General features: G+C 34.5%; 1 protein-coding gene across 1 annotated transcript; it reads right to left on the bottom strand.

Annotated features, from left to right (window-relative positions):
- Positions 1 to 2856: 2856 nt before the first annotated feature.
- LOC147537738 (uncharacterized) lies at positions 2857 to 11723 on the bottom strand. The gene is made up of 13 exons (XM_086640720.1): positions 11293 to 11723; positions 9362 to 9435; positions 9066 to 9149; positions 8817 to 8897; positions 8060 to 8140; positions 6313 to 6405; positions 5784 to 5963; positions 5496 to 5563; positions 5310 to 5361; positions 4619 to 4672; positions 4443 to 4535; positions 3657 to 3723; positions 2857 to 3329 (listed from the first exon to the last, which is right to left on the bottom strand). Exons 1-13 carry the CDS (start codon positions 11432 to 11434, stop codon positions 3238 to 3240), a joined length of 1161 nt encoding a protein of 386 aa, XP_086496846.1. The 5' UTR covers positions 11435 to 11723; the 3' UTR covers positions 2857 to 3237.
- Positions 11724 to 27297: the final 15574 nt, after the last annotated feature.

Here is a 27297-nt window from a genome sequence, read left to right as displayed (position 1 = left end):
CTAACTTGATATTTATTTAAATTAGAACATGAACATGATGCACACCTTGCATTGGTAAGTAACCATTTACTAACTAAGCTCTCACCTTTTTAGGCCACCATAGTTTCATGAGTTGTATTTACACGCTATACATGTGTGAACCTGTCATATTGCCTAATGCAGAGATTCATCACATTAGAGGAACCAAACAGTGCACCTTATGCTTGAAGAATTCGAGCAACATTATGCAGCATCAAACAATCATAGATGGTTTTGGAAATCAAACTTATTAACATTCCCGTTTTAATAGTAATCCTTATTTTTTAATAAAAATATAGATAAGAATCATAAGATTTTCTTGACATATTTACCTTCAAAATCTGAGCAAACCTATGCAGCATCAGTTCATCTAAATCTAGCCAAGTTGTTCAAACCGCTGATGATGATTCAATATCGACGAAGATGAAGAAGATTTACCTTCGACGATGAGTTTAGACTCAAGTAAAGATGACCGCGCTGAACAAAGATTAATCTAAAATTTGTATGAGGTAATTGTCTTTTATTATACTTATTGATATAGTCCATGATTTCTGTTGATCATTTCAAATGAATTTAGGGATCTACGCAATGTAGTTACAAAAAAGTTTCTCGCTGTACAAATTTCGCTGAAATTGACAGATTTTGGTACTGATTCAAAGCCAAGTAAATTGAGCTCTTTTAATAATTTCTTAAGAGTTAACACATAAACCTTGATCAATGTTATATACTCTTTGCCTTGCTGATTTTATATTCTCACCTATCACTTTCAGATATTACGCAGTAGTGTTTTCATTAGCTAATATTTCATTCGGTATGAAATCAAATGGAGCAACTTGTGGAATGGAGTCATATGGGAGCAACTTTATGGGAACTAAAATCTAATACCTACTTTATGTATCTTCTTCATATATGCTTATGTGTATACATACATATATTTCCATCTTATTCAGAAACCATGAAAGTTGTTTTCTTTTTATTCAGAAAGAGGGTGATGAAGCAAAACGAGATATTGTAGTATTAAGGTTGCAGGATATGTTGAAAGTTGTAACTCACTTCATGATGGTTAATGAGGTGCGGTTGGTGAATTGTGTTTTTTTTCGCATTGTAGTCAAGTAGTCAACATGAAATCTTCAACTTTATGGGAAAAACAATATGTTTCACTATATGACATGCTTACTTTTCTTCAGAATTTTTCAATGAGACGGTCTAACTTGACCACGATAACAATGATTCAGCTCGTACAAGAACTATTTGCAGCCACTGACCCTAAAACCTGCTATTCTTTTCAGGTACATCATTTCTCCCTCATTCTCTTAATTTATCTTCGTGAGTTTTAATGGTTATATGTTATGCCAAGCTTAATCACACTATTTGATGTCCCAACAAATTTTGAAGCCCTGTAGGAGGATTGCTTTCTTCTTACATACTCCTTATGAATTAGAGGATTAAACAACACAACATTATAACTCCATTATTTAAGCATTGGGTCGTGTACACAAAGATTTGTAGTTGAAAACGATCAGGAAATTTGTTTATTATGTTAGTGTATGAGATTTTAGTATCAGCTCACATTCTCACAGATAGAAGAACATGTTTTAACAATAGATTTGCAGAAAAGTCCACCGGTCAAGTTCTAAAAGCTTTTTGTCTCCAAATTGTTAAAAGTAAATGAATAGCTTGAAGGTTGTTGCTCCATGATCTCCATCTTATCATAAGAAAGTGTGGAACGACAAATACCCAACAACTCCATAAATCTCCCTTTTTCCGTCACTACTACAGATAAAAAGAATAACTAATTGGTTCATCCGATCAGACCTTCTAGGTCTCTCTTATCTATTATATTTATCAGGTAGAGCTGCCCAATTTTGATTTTCATTATATTTTGATCTTCTATTCATCTATTGTTAATGTTTGGAACAGACTGACACCGTCGAAAGAAAAAATTATATTCCAATATCTCACCATCTTCTTGTCTATGGGCAAACTCATTGATTTGTTACTTTTCTTTAGGGCATGCAAACGTAATTTATAGATTTCTAAAAATTCAAATGCGCACAATATTCTTGGACTAGAATACCAATTTTCTCACGGGGAAGGGGTCGTGTAACCTTGCTTGAACATTTTATTCATGTTATTCAACCAATTTGGGCCAAGATGAATCTTGGATATTGAGGTATTCTTTACCACGGAATCAAGTACTTCTTGCTTCACGTATTAGCATATTGGTGTAGGATAGTTATCAGGTTGACCTCGAGTTTGAGAAAACTTCATCCAAAAGTATAAAAACTAGAAACTGAGTCTCCAGTTATATTGCATTCTTTTTAAAACAATAATATTTTAATTTTTTTAAAACATGTTTCTGTGTCAACATGGATCATTTCCTGAAATAATTTGAAATTTCTGATATTATTTTTGTTTTAGCTATAAAAGAGAGAAGGTTTTGTGTTGCCATTAGATATGGACTATCAAGAATGTGCAATAAAGGCGAGTGCTTATAAGCGGTAGATCCGTTTCGAACTTCAACCACTTCTTATTCACCTCCATTATTTGTTCTATTTCTTCCTTGACATTTTTATTTTCATAATTGATAGTTTGTAGTACAATTTTAGTCTATTCTTTTGAACCAATTTAAATTTCTATTAATAAGTTCAGATTTACTTACGTTCACCGTGCCGGAGGCACGGGCCATACCCTAGTATCAATTACAAAACGGGTTTACCCCTAAAACAAAGGAATAGCGAGTTTTCCACCTACACTTGAAGACCCAAGTCGACCGAACGGTACCTTAGGGCTTAGACCTCGAAATATGTTTCCTGAGAAACGATCTTCGTCCCATCCTTTTTAAAATTACGAAACACTATATCTCTATTATTTGTCTATTTCTTGATTCTGATGTCCATACATTCTACTACAAAAGAGAACGACAAAAAGAGAAACAAAAAAATTTCCCTTTCTCTAAACAAATATGGTTTCAGATTAACCTTTCTACCTACAAGAAATGTCAAACTTGATAACGGTAATGGGGGAAAGGATCAAAACAAGGAAAGAGATCCAGAAGAATACCCTTGTTTGGTTACCGAATATATCACGCAAATGCTGAGCTGTTAGCTGAGAACAGGATGTATTTGAGGCTTCAGATGTATATCAAGTTCCATTCGAAGATGCACTTCCCACCTCAGTGCTCCAGCAGAAGGCACAGTGTTACATTGCTCAAGCATATTAACTGAATTTCCCGATCTCCATTTTCTTCTTAATCACCCTATGACCATGGTATACGAAGGAGTCTAAAATTCCAGACACAGTGAAAATACCTGATACCAATTTCACCCAATCAAAACATAATAACACAACATTACAGCAGTTTTTTAACTCTACTAAACAAGTCCTCAAACTTCGGATAGAAACTTTTTTATTCGATATTTACTCGATTTACAATGCAAGTTGCCTGTCACATTTTTTTAAGATAGATATTGAAAAAATATCATTTGAAGCCTTGAAGGCATTCTTGATCTGATTAATTTTCTAATCAAACTTCTCTTGCTTTGAGATCTATCTTCTCTTCGTTGGTTTGGTTTGAAATCGGTAGTTAATATAGAGATAAGAACAATGCATTAATGGAAAGTGGGAAAAAGTTTTACCTCCAACTATTGCACAAATATTTGTAAGGAAGTGCAAGAAAGATACATGTTGCTCTGTAAAGGTAACCTGAAACAGTGATAGAGCAAAATATGAGCAAAATTCATGAAAACAAGATATAAAGTTCCGAAAAACAGTTTTGCCCTATCTGGTTTGTAGGTCATTGAGGTCGTATTATCTATGACCTCAATTGCTCTACATCTTAAAATTACGAAGTTGTGTATTCTTCAGCCTGACAGGTTAGGACTAACTAAAATATCGTGTTCGGCGTTAAAACTAGACATGTTGGTGCTGTTTCTTTTCTTTATTACCTGGATCTAACTTGCGTTAATATGACTTCACTGAATCAAAGTCGTGTGACTTGTGGGATAATAGTTATTACTGATTATTTAGACTTATTTTATGCCAGACTCGCATAGACCCCAAAACAAGCTCGGGTCAGCCATTCAGACGACAAAGACACGATATAAAAAGAAACTTCTGGAATCTTACTCGAGGCAATTCAGATCTCTAGTAAGATTAAACATCTGAATTCGAGAAAAATCACCACTATAGTCTGGCTGAGCTGGACAACTTTGGCCGTCGAATCAGTTTGACTAACTTATTGAGTCAGAGCTACTAATCAAATCGATTACTTGGGGATTGGGACTAATCCAGAGTTTTCGGGATCTTTTAACTTAGTTTTATCGTTCTCATAGCTGTTACGAATGTTAATTTAATTCGGTACAGTTTTTACGCATTCAAACAAGACTCTAAAACTTGTAGCCGACATGCCATGGGTTACGCACCTTGATGGGAGACAAGTCGTAAAAGAAGAATACTCCAGGTATAGACTGAGGCCGGCCAAACTCTGCAGTTCTGAAATGCTCCGTGACAGAGAACTGCATACAAAAATGCATTGTACTGAGGTAACATTGAGATGACTAATCAACTAGATAAAGATAACTTTAACGAGATTTAGTACCTGATTTGACTGGATACTGTGTCCACTTATGTCAGAGTAAACCGTAGGAACCACCTGCGTTATGAACATGCACAACTGAGAAAAGATCTCTAGCTTTGATAGAGAATGATGTATCACTTAGGTTATTTTTCTCATGGTACATACGACACCAAAGCCAAAAAACACTGTCGGGAGACAGAAGGTACGAAGAGACACCCAAACTAAAGATACCTAGATATTTTTCGTTATTTTATTATTTCTTTCTGTTATTACCTTTTCATTTGTGGTTTGCGTCATAGAATCAGTATCAATGTTCAATGTTCAATCTAACTGACGAAGACTGTTACCAATTACATAGAGAGGTGGGAATAGAACCCGTGACTCACAAGGGAGGCATAGTACCAACCAGCTTTATGCCTTCAGCAATCGGTCATAACTAACGTGGGTAAGGCAACTGTCGGTGAAGATATCTGTTGCTGCTTTACCGTTTGAAAGCACTTATGATACTAAAGTGGATAGCAGGCCTATTCCTTGTGTAATACTCACCACAAGAAAGCATGTTAATTTGAACCGCCGATAGTTTTTTTTTTTGTCTAAGACATTAGGAAAAGAGAAGTGAAGCAGTAGAAGGATATCTACCTTCTGTTCTTAGACAAACTAAGAAGGTTAAGATGAGAAACAAAACATGCAAGTAACAACAGAGAAGACTAACCTTGATGAAATACTGGTACATCCCAGTAGGAGTTTTTTGCACCCATTGCACCCTGAGAACAAATAAGAAATGATACAATTATCTACGTAACTGAGGAAATAGATTAAATTATGAAATTGCGTTTTTCTTTTAAATTATAAACGGAGACTAGGAGGATTTATGATTGGAAAATAAGACAACAGATACCTGTCAAGAGGATTCACGACACCAGGGAAGGATTCTCCAAATGCTAATTTATTGATTTTATGGCTTATCTGGTATAATAACAAAAGAAATGGTTGGAACTTGGAAAAATGGAGTACTAAAAGCAGACAAAAGAGAATATACAAGGAGTATCATGAATAAGAGAACCCAACAACATTAGACCAATTGGTCGAGTATAGACGGTGAAGTCGGTGACCATGAACAACATGTTTAGGAGACAAAAACTCCTATTTTCAGTTCAACAAAGAATTTCCTAATAGAGTATCTTACATTAAAACTATCCTTCTGAAAAGCAAGAATATCGTGTACATGAACATTTGACTGTTGAAAGCTCTTCCCGGGTGCAAAATGAAAGTTTCCAGCCACCTTATTCACTTCCAGGAATCCATAAATATTGCATCCTTCACCATCTTCAGCTTTAATCTTTTCGAGGAAACCTTCTCTCTTGCACTATAACGTCACGGGCAAAAGTCAGAATGAGTTGTGCTCACGAAATCATATTAAAAGATGTCAGTGCACATGCAGTAATGAAGACATGCATATAATTCAAATTTACCAGCATGTTATATTGTATATGAAAGGTCTATCATCTCGCGAATCGAGTATACATAGAGCTAAGTATAAGATTGAAAAAGTATATTATACAAGTACAGCATTAACCCTCAGATAGAAGATGAATGTATGTGTGGTGGTTTTCCACTCTCATTCTGTACATTCTTGGCATTATCAATAAATGTTTTGCCTGTACACGAAAATATATATATATGATATAATATAAAAGCTAATGAAACAAACAAACCTGGTCAATTTGATCAGGATTGGATAGGCCCCAGCCTTTCTTCCTATATGCTTCACGAACTTCTTCACATGAGTTACAACAATCTTCATCTGACTGCATTACAATGAGATTTATAACGCGAAGTACCACGATATAACACAATTATCCAGAACTTGAATATATTAATAGGTTCTTGTTGAAAAATAATGTAGGTTAGTATTAAACTTTTGATGTTTGCTTGGGGCCCCTTTTGGATGTAAAAATAGCAGGTTCTAGTCAGCTCCTACCAATTCCAATAGTTCAAAATACTCTTTATGTGATAGATCTTCAGCTGAGATACCAGACTATGAGATATACAAACTAAATACAGGGGATTAAAAACGTAGCCTCGCTTGGGTTCATAATAGAATTTGAAATGATAGGTGCTTCATAGGCTCACTTTGTGGCACATAATTCGACCTTCGGCTAAAGCCCAAACTAATACAGAATATACAAATATCTACACCAACTACAAGAGCTGCAAATGATCTCAGCACTCTTCCTACAAATAAATCCAAGTAGTCCTCACACAAAAAGTTGCCGCCTCAAGATTAATTTGGACAAATAAACTTCCACAATTTCATTTGGTTTATAGCTAATTAGCCATTTAAACAAAGTTAAGTGAACTCGATAACTATGTTGAAAAAGTCGGCAACGGGGATTAGTCGACGGACCCGGGACTGGGCTTAGTCGCTAATAGTCGTATTTACACGGGACTAGTCGTATAATATAAATATATAATTTCTTTTGTATAAGTAATTATGTATAGGTATAAATATAAACATTTGAGACAAATATGAATAAATTCAGACCAACCAAAGTAATCTAAAATCATACTAGATGAAAAAACAACATGTGGTCTCTAGAGAGAGAGAGAGAGAGAGTAGTTAAAAGAAAAATGAAGAAGATAGAGAAACTTGTTTGAAATCTGGTTTGAAGAGGAAGATATCTTCAAAATCTACTTGAATCTTGTTTGATTGATGTTTGGAGATGAGAATATGAGTGAAGAAGCCAAAACTTCAAACCCTAGAGCAGCCTTCTCGTCGGAAAATGGAAGAAAAAAAATCTCCCTTTTAAGTCCCGACTAGTGGGACTAGTCAACTCGACCCTAGTCGGGCCGAGTCGGGGCTTTAGGCGAAATTAGGCCCGACTAGTGTTTTCAATCCTAGGCGAGTCGGCAAAGTGGGGACTGAGGAGTAGTCGGGGACCAGCAGGGGACTAGTCAGGACTTTTTCAACATAGCTCGATAAGGTGTTTCAACTTGCGAACTATTATATGAAGCTGGAATCATGAATAGTTCATCAGCACTACCATCACTACAGCATTCATCCCATGGCGATGATTCCAGGATTACGTTATCACTAAATGATTCTTCAATTATTAGAATTTGCGGAATCGTCCAAAAACAAGATTTGCGCAGATTCTGACAAAATGTTATATCGGCACTAGGTACTTACAAAGTATGCATCGATAAATAGGAGAAAAATTATAAAACTTTCACCGCATGCGAAGGAGTGCAGAGAAGTGTGAAGATATGGAGTTTTAGACGTCAGTGTTTCTGTGGTCTAATTCTCTACCTCTCAAGATACTGGTACTTAAGGTCGATTTTCTTATCAATAAGCACCCACATATATTATTTATATACTAAAAGATTATCATTTTAGGCTTAAATATTAGTGAGGGTGTTATAATAGAAGAACAAATTCAAAAAATAAAACTAATAAAGTACCGTTTCTGCACCATAACATGAACCACAATAAGTTTCATTGTGTCCGAGTCTGCCACCGTGTCTTTGCAAAGGCTTTTCAATCTGCAACAAAAAAAAAAGGTAATAATAAACATAATGAAATAGTCTATGTAGTTGGTCTCGGTCTCGGTCTGGCCAAAGGCAGAGACAGCAGGTACAGTGTTGTCCTGCACCAAGACCTAAAATATAACCTTCACTGCTTCTTTAGTCCCATTTGTGGAATCACCTTCTTCTTCTACTTTGAACTTTGAATCTTTCTGTGTTCTTCACTTCTTCTTAGTTCTTAATCTTAGTTTGTACTACTTTCTCTAACTTTATATACCTTTTGTATTCCTAATCTACTAGAACTTTCAAAGTTTCTAAAGGGGAAAAGACCTAAAATATTTATATCATATATTGCTAATCATCTTAGATTGATTGGAATATAATAAGTAATTATGAAAGTAATAAACAGTTATTATGCAATTGGGATTTATAGTTTTTAAGAAAAATAATCAAAAAAATTTAAAGTTTCTGTTCGGCCGAGTCAAGTAGGTTGGCTCGGTCTCGGCTTCGGTCTAGATCGGCCGAGATAGACAAGACTCTTGGCCAAACCCTAACTCGGTGTTTCGGCCTAGTCGCGTCCTGGGAGAGGTCCGAGACTGAGGAGACACGAGATTCTCAATTAAGGCATTGAATGACAATATCTAAGCCAAGTAAACGAAGAGTTATCAAGAAGGACTTCAATATTGAATTTAACCTTAGGTGAATTGACGCCATCCTGCTTGGTCTCGATTATGTTTCCATGGGCATCTATCCTTCTCTTGATTATATCATGTTTCTGCAAGTAAAAGAAATCACATAATACAAAAAATGTATCACCACAAAACAATTCCATATTCAAATGAAATAGAAACAAAAGGCAAAAAAAAATACCCGATCCTGAGTCTGGTTCCATTTTACATTAAAATTAAGCAGAGTAAAATATACTTTTCTGGTTGGTACTTACTACATCAAGGTGCTGCTCTCCACTTATATCCATCGCGTCCACACTGACAATGGAACATGCAAGGGCCGGGAAAGTGACATCAAACTGCATTAACACAAATAAATGGATATGGATCATTTCATTGAATCAGGATCTAAATGAAGATCCCAGCAAAGCAAGAAAAACTTTGATTGAATCTTCACAGTCAGAATTTGTGGTTAATCTGAATAAAATACTTGCACTAGTTTTTAGAACTAAAAAAGACTTAAAATTTAGAATGAGAGACAAGTTGTTCTAATCTAAAAATATGATATTACATTGATACGAAGAGTTTCCCCTCTGGAAGTATCTACTACAAGCTTTGTTTCGGTAACTGCATTAATATATAATCCTGAAATTTAGTTGGAAGAGATCAGTAAAGAGGATAAAGAGTAAAAGTTATAGAAGTGGAAACAGAAAGGAAGAACTTTTCATTATAAATTCATAACGACAAAAATAAATAGTCACACGAACTTTATTTCTATTATCTTTTGGCTGTAGCCAGTGATGTGTTCCAAACTCAAGATATAGTGTGAAAAAAAAGCAACATTATCCACAGCTTGCTGGTACTTCTTCCGACGTAGTTAAGAATTTAAATTAATGAAGAATGAAAGTAAAACTCACTTATAAACCAACCAAACATCCCAAACTATTAGACTATGACATCATATCATACAAAGATAGGCCTCCCAGTTCAAAATAAAAACTCTAAATGACACTAGTGCTGTTCAATGCTCCCTCTTAGCCCAAAAGTATAATTCTAGTCACAACACTAGTTAAAATTGTTACTGAGAGAAATTAATGGTTAAAACAAAAGCCTGACTCCAACTGATTCTTTTTGGTGGGAATGTTCACCGAACTTCATGCGCCCGGTCTAAGCATTGCAAGAAAGAGGCTTCATTTTGTAATGTTTTTCTGTTCTCAATAGATTGATTGAAATTTTCAGAAAGCAAATTAATGCTTGGAAATTATCTATTTAGGTACAACATGTTGACCAACCTTTAGCAAGTCCACATGAGTTTGGCTGAGGAGTTCAGTTTCAAAAAGGCTTCATGTTGACTTTGACATACCACCTTTGCCAAATTCATGTGAACTAAACATTGGTTAATTTGGTAGCATCTAAATACAACACTAGGGTTGTATTTAATAGCCTTCATTTCTGTGGAATTAGGTGAATTCTAAAGCAATCATCTAGTTTCCGTAGTGTGGTTATAAGTTTATTTATGTGGAAGTGGGGACTAATTAACATAAAACTACAAACAGTGTAGTCTTCAAACGTTTTCATGGAATGCAATTCTATGGTTCCCCTACGCAATCACTTTCACTGATGTCATGGAGGATAACACACTTTCATGTAATACAATTGCTTGCTATCAAACACAACCTAAACATAACTTGGGTAGTAAATACTTGAACACTCCCCACACAAGTAGAGCCTAGATGAAAAACATTTCCATCTTTATGGCATACATTTAGAGCAACCATATGCTCGCACAATTAGGTGTTTTGCATTGAAATAATTTTCACAATTACAATTTGAGTTCAAATTGTGCACCGCCTCTTGGTGTAGTGGTTGGACACTCACTTCGCAACACAGAGGTCCCAGATTCGATACACATGGAAGTGTGAATCCAGGATTGCTTATTCAATTCATGAATCATGACGTATCTTTGACTTTGAATTATCTCTTCATAATGTATAAATGCCTTGTAATGACTATCGTAGTCCATTTCCGAAAAGAAATTGAGTTCAAATTCAGCCACGATTGCAACATGAGGAACTCATATATAAAGCATTTAGTTGCTCCAACATATCAACAATATTCACTGATAAAATCGACGATAACAGAGCATACTCATGCAAAAAAGTTTCCTCCTTTTTCTTAACCATTGTTTTGTGATAGATGATTTGTATCAATATGATCAACTACATAACTATATCTATCTATCTCTCTCATTGGTTTCTATAATAACTAGAACAACCAATATCAAGATAGCCCACTCTTGGGAATAAGATCTATGCGTAGAAAAGAAAAACCAAGGAAGAAATTAAATCAAAATCAGGATACATGATTAGGGAAAAGGGAGACCAAAATTGAGATCCAAGTAGTTTTTTGATATGTTTGATAGGGAAAATTATTCAAGCATAACTATTCTAATGGTAGGGCAAAAGATAGAGGAGAAAAGTATAGAGAGAGAGAGAGACGTACTGAGCTCAGAGATGAAGAGTAATAGCATGAAGATGGAAGAAGCGAGAGTAATTACACCTCCAGAAAGAGTTCGGCTGTAGAAATCTTCGTTGATCTTCGGGTAGGCGTCCAAATTCCTGAACTTACCGAAGAGATTGGCCATGGCGGACCAATCTACACTCAGACTAAATCCAAATTCAAATCCAATTCCAAATCCAAAACGCAAATCTCTCCCTCTCTCTAACAAACGGGGCAGTCAAAGTGTTCAATTGTTTTCCTCTTTTCAGGTCTTACCGTGTCATACGTTCTCTATTCTTCTATTTGCTGTATTTTTTTTTTTTTTTCTTTTTTTTTTTTTAGAAAAAGACAACTTGGTAGAAAAGCGTTTCATAATAACTAGAAAAGCCCCCATTTTGTTGTATGTTAAACCACTCTTTTTTTCTACTACTACCGACTACCTAAGGGCAAGTCCAATGTGGGGCTCGAGCTCCCAATTTTGGGAGCCTCTGAATTTTGGGAGTCCCGGGGCTCTCCTCAATTCCAACGTCGGGCTCCCAACCGGGGCTCTCAAATCAATATATTATACGTGTGCGAAGTATGTGTGCGAAATTTTGATTTTAAATTTCGACTATAAATTATTAGATTTCGACTATGAATTAAAATGTGATATTATTCGAGAGAGATAATTTCAAAAAGATAAACATAAAAAAAAATAAAAATTAGAGAAAAATACTTAAAAAAGTAGTATTTAAAATAATAAGAATATTAAAAAAAAATTAGTTTAAAAATAAAATTAAAAAAAATAATAAAATAAAGTGGGGTGGATCCCCTTTTTAGGGGATCCACCCCAAAAAAGGGGATCCACCGGAGCTCCCAACGGCCAAGGGTTGGGGCTCCCAACGGCCAAGGGCTGGGGCTCCCAACGGCCAAGGGTTGGGGCTCCCAAATTCAAATTGGGAGCCCCAGCCCCCACCACATTGGAGTTGCTCTAACCTATCCCTCATTAAATAAATTTTACATAGATTAAATTATTAGAAGATACAAAAAATAATTCCTCAATAATAAGTTTGTATCTCAATAAAAAATTGTCTTTTCTTTTTAAATAAATGCTTTTAAAATCTTTTGACCCAAAGAAAATCTATTATAACTCCCTCTCTTCTTTAGTTGAGAAAACCTAAAGAAATCGCAAAGAAAAATCATCCACACTTTTTAATCTTCACCTGGAGAAAACCTAGAAGAACATGCTCAATGGATTAAATTTCTTCTTTTACCATATTCTTGTTTTTTTTTCGACGATACATTGTTGCACCGTGCGTGGTTTTGTTGTTCTTATTCTTATTCTCCAAGTTAGGATGTCAATTTTTTCTTAAAAAAATCCTTCAGATCTTGTCCGACTGGTTCTTTCTCTACAATCTTGTTTTCTTCAGAAAATTTACATGAAAAGTAATTAGATATTTTGCAAACATTTTGTATATTATCATAGCATTTTTTTGTTTCTAACAGCATATTTACGTTTTATAATTTTCTGATTTACCTAGAAAATCATTTACGTTTTGTAATTTTGAATGAGCAAGTTTGTTTATGCAGTCAGCAACTTTGTTGTGAAACTTCTTTGATTTTGCATAAATTGTGAAAATTTTACTAATATTTCTAAACTCTAACAAAACATAACATATTTTACAAACATAACAGCGTTACTCTCAAAATGACTTTATAGGTAGTAGAACTGTACAGATTTTCCGTACAGTTTACATGTATATTTTAAATGAAAACAACATTAAATTTTTATTCAAAGATATAATGATGTTGTTAAAATCAGTAAAATATCTTAAAACAAAATTGAATGTTTATAAATTTGTAGTTTTTTTTCGTAATGATAGAGTAATGACCGAGCGGATCTTAGAAGGCTTGGCCCCACCCTCAAACTCTTGACTGACATGAGTGAAAATTGGACCCCGTGTATTTTGTCTTAGTTATTTTCCAATTAAGGTAACAACTAAAAGAATTTGAATCACTAAAATCCTTTCAATGATTGAATAACTGTGTATAAAAATGTAAAAGCATTACGTGTAATAAGAATAAAGAAAATTCAAGTGAATTAACTAGGTGATCAACACCCGTCTTTGTTTTCTTCGCATTATCAGTCCTCCTGAGTTGTTTTGAACACCATTTAGGGCTATCTTTCATAATTTCCCAACACTGAGTCAATTGGAATGGTGATTTATACCCATTTGTGCATATATATCCAGTTCATTTTTAATCTACAAACGGAAACAACAAAACATTTATTTATATATTTGTTAGTACTTATATTATAAAATCAAAAGACAGTCGAAAGTGAAAAAAACTTACCATATCTGACATTGTCGTTCCACTTTGGGGAGCTCTCTCAAGTGATTCGTATATCCCGTGGAACTTGTTGACGGATGCTTGTATGGTTCCCCAACGACATTGTAAACCTTTCGCATTTCTAGTCTTATTGTACGTTCCCATTCTATCCTTCCAAGTCTTGAAAATACGTTCCTATAACAAATTACTAGTTTGATCTTTTCCTACGATAGCATCAATGGTGACATATAAATATGATTTTACAAGCACAGTGTCCTTATGTACGGTTCAACGACATTTCGACAATGTATTTGTCCTTTTGGACTTTTTGGAAGCAGAAGAAGACTGAGGATTAGAAGCATTCAAAAGAGTTTGAAAAGAGCCTCCATTACCATATATATGCTCATTCGTATGAGGATATGGAGTCACTCGACTAAAACCAAAAGCAGGTTCATATTGATGTTGTGACATGTGTAGTTGGTTTGAATGGTAAAGCTGATTGGAATAGGCAATTTGTGATTGTAGTTGCTCATTTGTATAGTTAATCTGACTCTCCGTATGGTGAGAATCACTAACCATAACGCTCTCATTTTGTTGGTCAAGTTGTTAACACTCCATGAGACGTAGTCTGTTGAATCCCAAGGAACATGTAAACAAAAAACGAAAATAAAATGTCATTGATTATCATATATAGTTCAGGTAACTAAACCGTTACTTGTGAATCTCGCTTATTATACATAAGAGGAGAACTTCATAACCACTAAAAAGCAACTCATATGGAAATCTAACAAAACTCATGCTTCTAATGACTTCTAATATAAAATATTTGATGTTGGTAATATAATGGGACAGAATTCCTATTAGACATTTCATCGAACAACTTATAGGCGTCAATGAAACAACCAAATACTTATGAAACTAAACTGGGCAAATGTATAAAGAATCTGTCCATTTGTTTAAGAACAAAATTAATGGAATATAAAAAAATAAAATCTTAATGATATATCTGGAGTGCTTATGTCTTCAGATTTTTGGTTTGAATCAGTTTTATGCCTTAAGATTTTTGGTTTGAGTCAGAGCATATAGGTGTAGAAAAGTGAGAACCCTAGCTTCTTTGGTGAGGGAAATAAAAATGGAGGGAAGACTTGGTTAAAGAAAGCATTGGGACTTGACGCATAAACCAAATATAGTTTTTTTTTTAGTTTTGCATTGGAGATGCTCTAAGGAGAATCAATGAAATGCTAGAGAAATGTTAAATATTTGGTTAACATAATGTAAATAAGTCAGAAAACATATGATACATTATTATGTTGTTGTTATGCCGATTCATCACCTAAGTTGTTTTGAAAACTTAGAAGTATTTTTGTGTGTAAGTATATAATTGTGTTTTTAAAATCAATAAAATGCTAGAAATTTTTTAAAATTCTGTTATATTCTAAGAATGTTATTAGAATCAATAAGATGTTAAATAAATAATCAATCTTTTATTCACCTACGCTAACTAATTCATAACATATGTCACGCATATTATGTTAATAGAATCAATAAAATGTTAGAACTTTATTCAATCTTTTATTCACCTACGATTCATCACCTAATTTTGGACCTTAGACTCAAAAATTCTAAAATAAAATAATTACACTAATTATTAATCGGGACAAAACTTTATTAGAACTTTATTTTTATTCCAATAATACCCTTCTTCTATCTTTTACTCTCTCTCGCTACCTTACTCGACAGAAAAGCGACACAAACCCTAGGCTAGCGATTTTGATTTTTGAGCTGAGAAGACGATGATTTGAAGTCTTTTGTTTCTGGTGAATGTGTTCTGCAAATTGTGTTTGCAAAGTTGGGTAGAAATTTTTTTTTTATATGTAGCATTCTTAACAGTTATTTTTTTAATGTTTAGGGAAATGGATTTGTTGGGTCATCTAGTGCTTCATCATGTTTTACTCAAGTAGGTTCTTCATCTATTTTATTCCAACATCCTCCTCGGTCTGAATCTTGGAGATTTATTTTTACTGGTGTTGGTCAAGAGTTTGAGGGAGGTGTTGATCAATTAGGTTTGCATTGAATAGGTATTCCATGAAATTTGGTTTTTGTTATCGAATGAAGAGGAACCATGCTCATCGGGTAGTAGCAGTATGTCCGGTTGACGGTTGTGAGTGAAAGGTTTATGGTTGTTCGAAGTTTGGTATTTCATCGTTATCTTTTTTTCAAGAAATATGCTCCTGAGCACACTTGTGGGTGGGGGTTTTACTGATATAAACAAGTCAGCAATACATTCGAATGTTGTATCTAATTTGACTGAAAGTGGAGTAAAGGTTGATGCGAGAAAGAAAAACAGAGCTATTATTACTTCTTTTCAGTCAGATTATGGTATTAAACTTCCATACCATATTGTTTACAAGGCAAAGCAAGAGTGTTTGATTCTGCATTTAGTGATGAGGAATCTGGTTTTGCTAAACTTGATTGGTATACGAAGTCCATTCTGAAGTGGAATCTTGGTAGTTATGTGCAGCTCAACTTGATATGGACACTTATCAGTTAGAAGGGGTTTTTATAGCATATGAAGCTTGTATTCATGGCTTTAAGTATTGCAACCTGCTACTTGGATTGATGGGACGCATCTTAAATCCAAGGATGAGGGGACTTTGCTAACCGCTTGTGCAAAGAATGGCAACGAAGGTATGATTTTTTAAGTTATTGATTTTATATAGTATTATGTTATAATTAGTTGCTAGTGTTGAAAATAACTCAAATTGGAGTGGGTTTTTGGAGAATTTGGCTTGTGTCATTAATCGAAGTCGTACTTATACTATCATGTCTGATCGTCATCCTAGTATGATTAAAGGAGTTAGAGATGGTTTTCCAGATGCACACCATAGTTACTGTGTGTGGCATATCAGGAATAACTTAATCAATATTATTGGTTATGATTCTCAAAGAGTTGATTATATTGAGTCTTTATTATATCGATCTTCCCGTGCATTGACTAAAGAGGAATTTTTATTCATTTTAAAGAGGTGGAATTAGTTGGTGGTAGATGGTTACCTGATTTCTTTAAGAATTGTCCAACTAAAAAATGAGCAAACTCTTACTTTGTTGGTAGAAGGTACGGTGAAGCTTGTTCATCACTATGTGAGAGTTACAATTCATAGATTAGGGAGGAAAGAGGTATGTCTATAATATTAATGTTGGAAAGGATTACTATTCGAATGATGGAGATGATGCAAACCAGATTAGAACTAGCTGAAAAGTGGAGTTGTCTGTTGTGTCCGGAGATTATTAAAATAATAAGAGAACGACGTGAGTTTGCTTGTACGTGGAAGGTTGCTAAGTCATCGAAGTTTGTATATAAAAAAATTTTCTACACCAACTCAGTTAGTTGATTTGAATTCATTATATTGTTCTTGTTTGAGATGGAAAGTTGAGCACATCCCATATGAGTATGTTGTTATTGCTATCAAGTATGATCGATGACCAATGGCTGAATTTGTTGAACCATATTTTACGACTGAGAGCTTTAAAAATACTAACTCACATGGCATTATCCCCATCCCAAACAGTGATGAACCAAAAGAGTTTGCAGCAAATGAGTCAATCATCAATCTGCCATCAAATAAGAGACCACTTGGTAGGCCAAAGAGTTTGAGAATTGAAAGTGTTGGAGCAGCCAAGTTTAAGAAAAAGAGAAAGTGTGGACATTGTGGCAAGTTTTCCTACCACAACAAGAGAACATGTGCATCAGTATTGAGTTTAGATTAATTTTACATTTTCATTTCTTTATTGTTACTCGATAAACGATTATTTGATGTTTGAATATATATTTTTGGTTAAATTTATACAAAGATAGTGTTTTGCAGGAAACTGTTGCAGGTATGCACATTTGTATTAATACTGACTGTTATGCAAACATATGTTTGCAACGATCTGTTATGCAAACAAGTTCGCAAACATTAGTTGTCGGCGTAATCATTTTTGAAAGTTCTATTTGCATAGTAATTATGTTTGTTTTCGTAAATTTTGATGGGGGTTGTTTTTTTAAAATTTTATTTAGCAAGTTCAATACTTTTGACGGGGGTTCGGGGGCGTAGCCCCCATTTTTTTGGAACAATCAAGTCCTCAAATATTGTTTCTGGCCTTCACCTCTAAACATCTTTTTGAACATTTTCTTAATTTCACAAATTTTGATTGTTTTGGGGCGGTCTAACCATTTTATTTAGTAAAATAGTTTTTACGGGGGTTCGGGGGCGTAGCCCCCTTTTTTTAAAACATTTTTTATTTTTTTCTTATTAAGTAACATATTGATTGGTTTGAACATTTTTTTTAACTTACTAAAGAATGAATAGTTATATGTCAGGTTTCTATTTTATGCATATGGAATTCTAAATTTTGCCAAAGTTGTTTGCATTGTTTGGTTTGAACATATTGATTGGTTTGAACATCTTTGTTTTGCCAAAGTTGTTTGCATTGTTTGTTATGCAACCAAGTGGTTGCAAAGTTCTATAGTTTTAATTGTTCCTGTTAGCAACTAATGTTTGTAGAGTTGTCCTCATTCACTTAATGTAGAGCAGTCAAAATAAGAATATATATACTACCTTTTGTATTAAAATTCTAAATTTTGTTGTTCACATACATCTCGATCATCATTTACACGTAAATATCAAAATGAAAATGGATGATTTGAATCAAAAATTTAAATATCAAGTAGTTTTTTCATCATTACTAATGGTTCCTTCAGCCTAAGTGATGAGACATGAAATATGTCCCATCTGACTCTCTTAACTCGGGTTAGTTAGTCCAGTTCGAGCGGTTACTCTGATGATTTGTTTGATTTTCTTTCTCAGGTCTCATTTACGGAGTTTGATACGAAAAACAGATAAAAACGAGAAAAAGATACTCGAGGGGCATTTTGGTCATTTGAAGATGAGGATATTCTGGAAATTTCAGAGCTCTGGTGAAAAGTAGAGTCAAGGACGAATCCAATGGCGAAAACGGAAGTCAAATCGGAGGTCGGATGAGGAAACTAGAGCTGGTCAAAGATTGAGTCAAAAGTAAGGTCAACATTGATCTCATAATAACACGTGGCGCGCATCTATCGGCGCGGGTGAAGTCTCGGTATTTCCTCGGGACCATAGGGACATTGTTCGGGACACTCTAAGGGCCCAAGATCTGGTGTATCAGTGCGTGATGACCTCAGTACTCCCCGCGTAGATCCGACGGACAGAAAGACGGACCGTGTGGATCAGCTAGATCAGCCGGTTGTCTCATCTCACTTGGCTACACCGTGATGCACATTATCATCTCTTATATGGCCAGCAAAACTTAACCGTATTGGCTCCCAGATTTGGGTGATTCTCCTCTTCATCTCTCTCTCATCTCATTCTTAGAAATTGGACAGTAGAGAGAGAGATTAATAGGGAACGTCTCTTTTAGAAACAAATCATGAAACGACTGGAAATAGCTGGAAGATTATCCCTCATGGAAACTTTTAGAGAGAGAAGAAGATTGGATTTCGAGTGATAAAATCTTAGAAGGAGGATCGGCTGATTAAAGAGGATTCTATTCGAAATCTTAAGAGAGATAGAAAGAGCTAGAGATAAAAAGAAGGATATTGTTGAAGATAACCGAGAGAGAGATTCAATAGAGAGAGAAAGAACCGAGAAGGATTTTTTCCTCTTTTCTATATATAACAGAACAGGAGCATTAGAAGATCATCTCGGTTTGGAGGGGAAGATCATGATCTCAAGCTCAACCTATAGAGAAAATCAGAGAGTGAGAGAGAGATAAAAACACCATTATCATCCACTTTTTTTCTTCTTCTTCTTGTTCTGTAAATCTTTTAGTGAGAGAAAGAAACAGAGAGAAAGAGAAATATTTGTAGTGAGAGAAAGGGAGTAATTTGTAGAGAGAGAGAGAGATAAAGAATCAACTGTTTTTATTTCTTCTTCATTTTTGTTTCTCTGAAGTTTCTTTATTCATGGTTGTATGAGAGAGAGGTACTGGAAGAAGTTTAAAACAGTAGAGAGAGAGAGAGAGAAAAAAAACAGTGAAGAAGACGAGAAAAGAGATTGGAAAATAATTTTCCCACAGGGAAATCGTTTCCGAGAAGATGAGAAAATCGATTTCCCTAAGGGTCTGTTTGGTCTGTTTTCCTGGAAAATCGTAAAAACAGAAGGAAAACTCTTCCCTTAGGGTCTGTTTGGCTGCCAGACAGGAAATCAGCAAGAAAAGTTATGATTCTTCTTCCATTCTCTCTTTTACTTTTCGTATTTATTTTAAATCTCGATCATGATTAGTTAATAATCTCTCATCTAGGATTTTATGAAGAAACTAATTCTTGATCTTTTAGATATATTCTTGATTGATTAATTCTTTTGATTGAACGATAAAGTTTAATTTGTTTTAATTTGTTAAATCGGTTATCTTGTCACTATTTATACTTTTCGATTTGATGCATCGTGCTTATGTTAAATCATTTGACGGTTCATACTTATTAATTGATAAATAGTAGTTTAGAAATATATTTTTCAAAAGAAGACAAATACCATTTTATGATCTAAAAACCGATTTTATCGAAGACATCTCCCGGAATTAGGATAGTTCATTATCCGAAATTCTGAGTTATAAAAAAGAGAATTAACCATTTTAAGTATTTGTTTCTAAAAGTGATTTTATGTGGTGGAATCTTAAACCCTAGACTCCTCTCCCCATTTGAGTTCATTTTCATTTCCGTAATTTTATTTTAATATTTTATTCATTTTATTTTAAAAACCAAAACCAAATCATTTTACAATCTTATTACTTCCTAATTTTAGAATTGAAATTTGACTTAGTCTCTGAGGAACGAACCGGTCTTACCAGAACTATCACTTGACGCCCGTATACTTGCGGGTGGTGACCTATTTAGGAAACTTTTTAGGCCCATCACTAAGGTTTATTGGTAGAATCATTCAAAATGGAAGTTACGATTTTAGCTCTCTTTCGTGATGCCTTCTCTGCCATTTCTCAGGCCAATTAGCCTTAAACAATGGATAATATCCATTTTTTCATTACATCAGCATATAGAAGCACATACTATGCATGATCAATCCTACATTACATATAAACTTATTAGCATTCATCATTTTTATGCCAAACACAATGAAATCAAAATGGATATGTAGTTTATACTTACGAGATAGTTTGTTTAGGGCAGTTAACTTTTGTTCGTTTTGGACTGCCTTTGAGTGGTTGTTCAGTCAGTTTTGCTTCATTAATTTTCTTCACCAAACTTAGTGTGAATTTCTTTGCTTCCTATGAACATCGTATACTTATCTTTGGAATTTTCTTTAAAGAATCATAATGAAACCATCGATCATCCATTCTGTCATAAGCGACAAGATGCCAATGGAACCTTCATAACTTCTTCATCAGCATTTGTGTTCAATGGGAATAGAAACTAACCACTCTTCTTTGAAAAAGCTTCTTTGAGCTTTTTGGTAAGTAAATCAGATGTTGCCTTCCAAAATTTCAAATCTCATTAATGTCTACATATAGATTAACATTCATCTAATTAGATAACTACTCCAGAACTAAATACAAAATAGTAATGTTTGAAAGAACTTACCCAAATGGTTGGGCTGAAAACAGCTGTAAACTTGTAAAATTCCAATTTTTTTAGTAGGTGCCAATCTATAATTTGACTATCAACAAATCCGTTCATAATCAAAGATTTGATGTGGTCTCCACAGATGATCAAGTCCTTTTTTTTGTTCCATGCAATTGAACTACAAAAAAAAATACAACAAAATCACATAAACATGTTGCAACCAAAAGTTGGTCATTAATTTGCAACCATCGTTGCAGACACTATATTTTGCAACCCTCAGTTGCAGACAATGGGTTGTAACCCACTGTTTTCAGACAACATTTTGCAACCCATTATTTGCTGACAAAGGATTGCAATTCCATTGTTAAAAAAATAATTTTTGAAGTAGATTCGTACTTACTTTTTGTTTGCCAGTGCATAGAATCCTTTAATTGTTTTGAGTTCTTCTACAGTGAAGAGAGGCCAAATTTCAGGACTCTCCCATTTACTGAATTCTCCACTTTCCTTCACAGATTTCTTTTTTCTATCTTCACTTGCTTCGACAGTTTCCTCATTGACCTTAACAAGTTTGTGAACAACATTTTTATAGTTGTTCCAGTTGTTGTATCTACAGACCAACTTATAGATTATCGATATTGGTCTGTCTAAATTTGTAGGTTCTATTTCTTCATCATAGAAAGCTTGGAAAAGGGATCCAAATGGTAGTGTTTCTGACAGTGCCTTAACTTGATCAAAATCCATTTTACCAACTATTTCTTTTATGAACACTGTTGTGTTCTTCATCGTGCATCGATAGTTGTATGCATCATATTCTTTGTTTACAGCTTTTCTACTATCTAATTTCACCACTTGCAATTCTCCGTCTCGAGTTTTCACCATTTTCTGCATAAATTCAAGAGAATTTGTGAATGCAAACAATTTTGTGAAGTTGAAAATTTGCTTATCAGCTATTGCTAATAGGGTTTGCAACCCCATTTTAAGAACTAACAAAATATTGTTTGCAAACCCTAGTTGAAGATATACTATTGCAAATATTTGTTTGCAAACCCAATTTCAGAAGCACTAAACAAAATATTATTTCCAAGCCCTATTTGCAGATCTACTACTGCAAATAGTGTTTGCAAACCCATTTACAAAAGCACTAACAACAAAACATTGTTTTCCATGCCCTATTTGATGATTTACTATTGAAAATAGTGTTTGCAAACCCATTTACAGAAGAACTAACAAGAGAACATTGTTTTCCAAGCCCTATTTGATGATCTACTACTGAAATAGTTTTTGCAACCCCATTTACAACAAAACTTTATTTGATGATCTACTACTGAAAAAAGGTTTTGCAAACAAGATTCCATTAATAACGAACAACAAAATTACATTTAGATACCCTATTTGCAGATCTACTACTGAAAATAGGTTTTGTAAACAAGATTCCATGAATAACGAATAACAAAATAGAATTTACATACCGTATTTGCAGCTCTACTACTAAAAATAGGTTTTGCAAACAAGATTTCATTAATAACAAACAATAAAATAAGGTTTACAAAGAATTTTTTAAGATCTACTGCTGAAAATTTGGTTCGTAAACTACATGCACAAACTCAAAAACAGTAAAATAGTTTTTACAAAACCTATATTGGTGATAGACAGAAGGAAAGAAATCGAGTTATTTTAAGTGATGAACTACTTACTTTGGACATGAAGAAGAAGAGGAAGAAGAATAGGACAGTTGAACCCTAAAACTCGAAGAACAAAAGGATGAATAGGAACAGTCGTTTTGAGCTCTAGGGTTTTTTTCGCGAAAGAGATTTTGAGTTTTTTTCCTTCAGAATTGGCTTATATAATATGGATACGCGGGTCATTTCTGAATTTGTTAAGGGTAAGGAAGCCAAATCACTATTTTGAGATCGGGATTTTTTGACCTGTTGGATAATTTCCAAATGTTTTTTTGTCTTTACAACTATTTTCCAAATTTTTTTGACCTATATAGTTAAAACCCCTTTCGGTTTTTAGGCCAATCAAACACCTTATGCAAACAACAATATATGGGCCAATGTGTTGACATATACTCAAAAATCCTGGAGGTCCCAGGTTCGATTCCCATAGGAGGTGGTTTCCATGGTTTATTGAACTCGGGTTATTAAGGTATAAATAATATTGTTGGGCTTTAGGCCATAGTTTAGTTAGGCTATAGGCCCGTTCTTTGTAAGAGTTTGAATTCGGCAGTTTCGTGCTTATCATATCTTTGATGTATCAATGCCAATGCAATGACTATCGTAGATCGTAGTCAATTTCCCAAAAAAAAAACAATTTTCGGCCCGGTGGAAGTCCACTATGTTTCACTTAATTGACTTTTTAGCCCTGGTGCAAGTCAACTATGCAACTCAACTATCAATCCTTAAATATTAAACAATTATTACTCTGAGGATTGTAAACAAATATGATAGAATAAAAATAGAAAACATAACATTCTTCTTCTTCTCGAAGGCCTAGCAGGAGAATCAATGGAAGAAATAGCTCACTCGCAGAAATCGAACGAATCAGGGTGAGGAGTTCGTAAAGGAATTCTCTCTAACACTATTATAAAAAAAATTGTTGGATTCCCACGAAATGATAGCTACCATTTCGTGGGATTCCTACGAAATGGTAGCTACGGTTTCGTGGGAATCCCACGAAACAGTAGAAGTGCTTGCTACTGTTTTGTGGCACTCGTGTTTCATGGGAAAATCGCATAAGATTTTTTAAGGTTTATCATCTCTATGGTTTCTAGGGGTTATAGTGTTCATTAACACGTCCAGATCTGCAATGGATTGGCTTGGTTTTGTTCAACAAATCATATTTGGGACAGATTCACACCAAAATCTATCAAATTTGATGAATAAATCTCAAATCAAAGTTTTATGTTGGAATGAAAATTATCTTTCGTTTTGGAAACATTCTTCAACAGTATTCTTAGATACTTGGTCTTGCCATGATCAACGATATCTCCACAATTTTTCTCGCTACAAATTTTGGTTGTTGGTGAAGAAGAAGGTGTTGCCTAGGGTTTATGGAAGAAGAAAAAGGGAAGGACTTAAAGTCAAAAAACTCTAATTTTTAGAAGGCATAAGTGAAATATATTGGAATAATGTCCCCCTCTAGAATTGTTGTCCGTATAAGATTTTTAATTTGTTAATTTGTCCACATAAAAATGTTGTCCACATTAGATATCTGATTGTTTACATCTTGTCCACCTTTTTTCGCGTTTTTATTACGTTGATTTTGAGATTGTTAAATTCATTACAAGACATTGAAATATTACTAATATATTACACAAAATTACATCATAAATTGAATAAAATCTATAATTGCCCTCATTAAAGACATCTTTTTTTCTGTGGGGCTTAAAGTCTATTTATTCTTATCTTTGCTTTATTATATCTATCCTTCGTAATCTCGGACCTCTAGGTCCTAGAATAGGTTACCGATGATGTCTGAAAATGATTTTTGGGTATTATTCAGATGGTGAAGGATCAACTAACTGACGATGAACTTTGTGTGATTGTGATGAAACAAGTTCTGCAAAAAATTAGAAACCACTCTGACGCTCAAGTCAGTAGGATATTTTAGGAGTTAAAAGAAGGAATTCAAAGTCTGAGTTTAGAGAACGAGTCTTCGATCCCTTGATAGGACGAACTGATATGCTTACAAAGGCTTCATTAATCGGTTGGGGTGATGCTGTAAGGCACCATCTTAAATGGAGCCTCGTGTTGATGGTCGTTAGGATAATAATTTCCCATAAGTGCGTATCTTCTGAAAATTAATGATTCGTGTTTAGAATGTAGGTTTTTGGCATGCTCGAGCCATCCACGTCAAGTTGGTCCTGTTCAGGTTATTATCGGAGCTCGGGCAGACTAAGTTCAAATATTGATCTCTCTACTCCACATCCTCACAAGTTAGGACTTAGGTTGAGTAAATCTAGGTTGAGATCCACCTTCCCGTGCATCGAGGCAGGATGGTGTTCAAGGTACGGAGTTAATTTTTGTAAACCTCCTTTATTGATTTAAGATCCAAAACAGAGCTCTTACCAAGGCTGACCTACTTAATTCTCGAAGCCAGATCAAGGCTCAAAGCGCCTAAGAAACTCGTGACGGTCTCTCCATGTCAGGGCTCTGTGCCTCTATCAGATCCGTCTCCTTGGTAACTTGGGTATGGGTCGACTCGTACATATCTCGGTCAATCTGTTGACTTCTTAACTTGGTCAAAGCTGACCAATATTTGGCTCAACATGATACCCCCACTTCTTAGTTGAAAGTTATGAGACTAATGAATAGAAGAGTTCTTCACCTGCATATCATGTTTAATCGCGTTTCATTATTTATTTACACTAACAAATATGTTTATTCAAATGGTTGATTTTTTAGAAAGGAAAAGAAGAAAAATGGTTCTCGGTTTTTACTTTGTGATGATTGTCTTTCAGTTTACGTAGAGTCTAATTGCTTCACATCAAGTGAGTAAAAACAAATTCTTGCCATTGTTTATGTTTGGTGTTCCATTTGGTTCTTGATTAGTAAAAGCATGAAGATTTAGTTTTGTGTGCATTACATGTGCTTAAGAAGTTGTTGAATGCACAATTTTCCAACATTAGTCTTTTTATAGTCCCATAAAGGTTGTTGTTTAAAAAGACTAAACAACCATTGCAAATCATGATAAAAAAAAAAAATTAGGATGAAAGAAGGAAACCCAGTTGTATTTGGCGACTACTAGTGAAGGTGGCTTGAGGGGTCGATTAAGGAGTACCTAAAAAGAAGTCGTTGGGACACATTTTATGATCATGTTAAGTGAATGGTTTTGGAGGCCCAAGTTTTGGATTATATTATACATTAGCATCCTTTCAGCCTAACAAGATTTGTTTGCTATATCTACGTTTTTTGGAAAAAGAATCGTTTTAGGAAATCCTCATAGAGTGCACGATCCACAAACAAGAATAAGGTTGTCTGCAATTTGTTGATTTGGTGTAAAATTTATTTGAATTATGTGATGCAAGTGCCTGAAGTAAGGTAAGAGAAGATTTACAAGAACTTTGCCACTACTATGTATAAGATGTTGCAGACATTTATTGACCTAAATCGTTAGAAAATTCTTAGTGATTGATGATGAGTTTGGAAACTTTCTACAACTTCCAATTGTGCATATGTAATAACAAAGCATACAAGTTCAAATGTTTAGAAGCATAGGCGATAAAAGGTCTAAAAGTCAAAACTTTGATAGTCAGAGAGTCAACATTGTTAGTCTAAAGATTGTTATTGATTTGCTGGCACCGACTGTTGGGTTATGACCTCTTCTACTAGTGTTATATGTGGATAACTTGACATCTAATGTCAAACACTAGTATTCCCATGATCTCATGCATAAGCAATAATGATGAACTAAGTTAAACTATTGCATAAATATCTTTATCGCTAGTTTTCCCTCGAACCTTTCCAATTGCTATTGAGAAGACCAAGAGCTTCAATTGTATCTCCTCTACTTGGGACACCGCACAATCACCTTGATCTCCCACCTTGTTTATTAAGTAGAACAACAATGGTGGTTAGATGAAGAACTCCTTCTTCATTGACTAGGTAGATAGTTATGGGAATTAGCTCACTTTCTCCACTCTACTTGATCTCCCACCTTAGTTTTACCCTGGAAACCCTAATCAAATTTATGCCTAATCTGTTACAAAGAAGTCCAATCTGATTTACCCCCAAAAAGCCTACCCTCGTTCCAGCCTAAATCCAATTTACATAGAAAACCAAATCCCTTACATTTGTGAAACCAGATTGTGTGTTCTCGTGAAACCTCAATCTTTGTTAGAGAGGGAGAGGGAGAGAAAGAGAGCCAACACCTTGGACATACAATTATTGTTTGTTGAAAGATTAAAAGGAGATTTAGATAGAGAATGATTAGGAGGGATGAAGAATTAAAATAGAGGGAAAGAAATGATAAAAGAGAGAAAACGGAATTAGAAATGAAAAGGAATTAAAAAAAATAAAAATAAAAATCGTAAACAATTATTCACGGATATGCCACAAATGCAAAAGTGGTAAGTTTGGCAACAACCAGGGGCCAAAATGAAT

This window comes from Eschscholzia californica, unplaced genomic scaffold (genome assembly GCF_041429995.1).
Source record: "Eschscholzia californica isolate CP2 unplaced genomic scaffold, dmEscCali1.0.p SCAF_5, whole genome shotgun sequence".
Lineage (NCBI taxonomy): Eukaryota > Viridiplantae > Streptophyta > Magnoliopsida > Ranunculales > Papaveraceae > Eschscholzia > Eschscholzia californica.
The sequence above is the reverse complement of the archived record's forward strand: the minus strand, read 5'-3'. Positions and strand labels throughout refer to the sequence as shown.

What these genes read in the sequence shown, in the direction of transcription:
- LOC147537738 (XM_086640720.1), bottom strand. Translation starts at nt 11,434, where the DNA reads ATGGCCAATCTCTTCGGTAAGTTCAGGAATTTGGACGCCTACCCGAAG. An exon ending in ATGGCGTCAATTCACCTAAG is followed by an intron (nt 8,141 to 8,816) that starts GTTAAATTCAAT and finishes TTTTTGTTGCAG; the next exon opens with ATTGAAAAGCCTTTGCAAAG. An exon ending in ATCCTGATCAAATTGACCAG is followed by an intron (nt 5,964 to 6,312) that starts GTTTGTTTGTTT and finishes GTGACGTTATAG; the next exon opens with TGCAAGAGAGAAGGTTTCCT.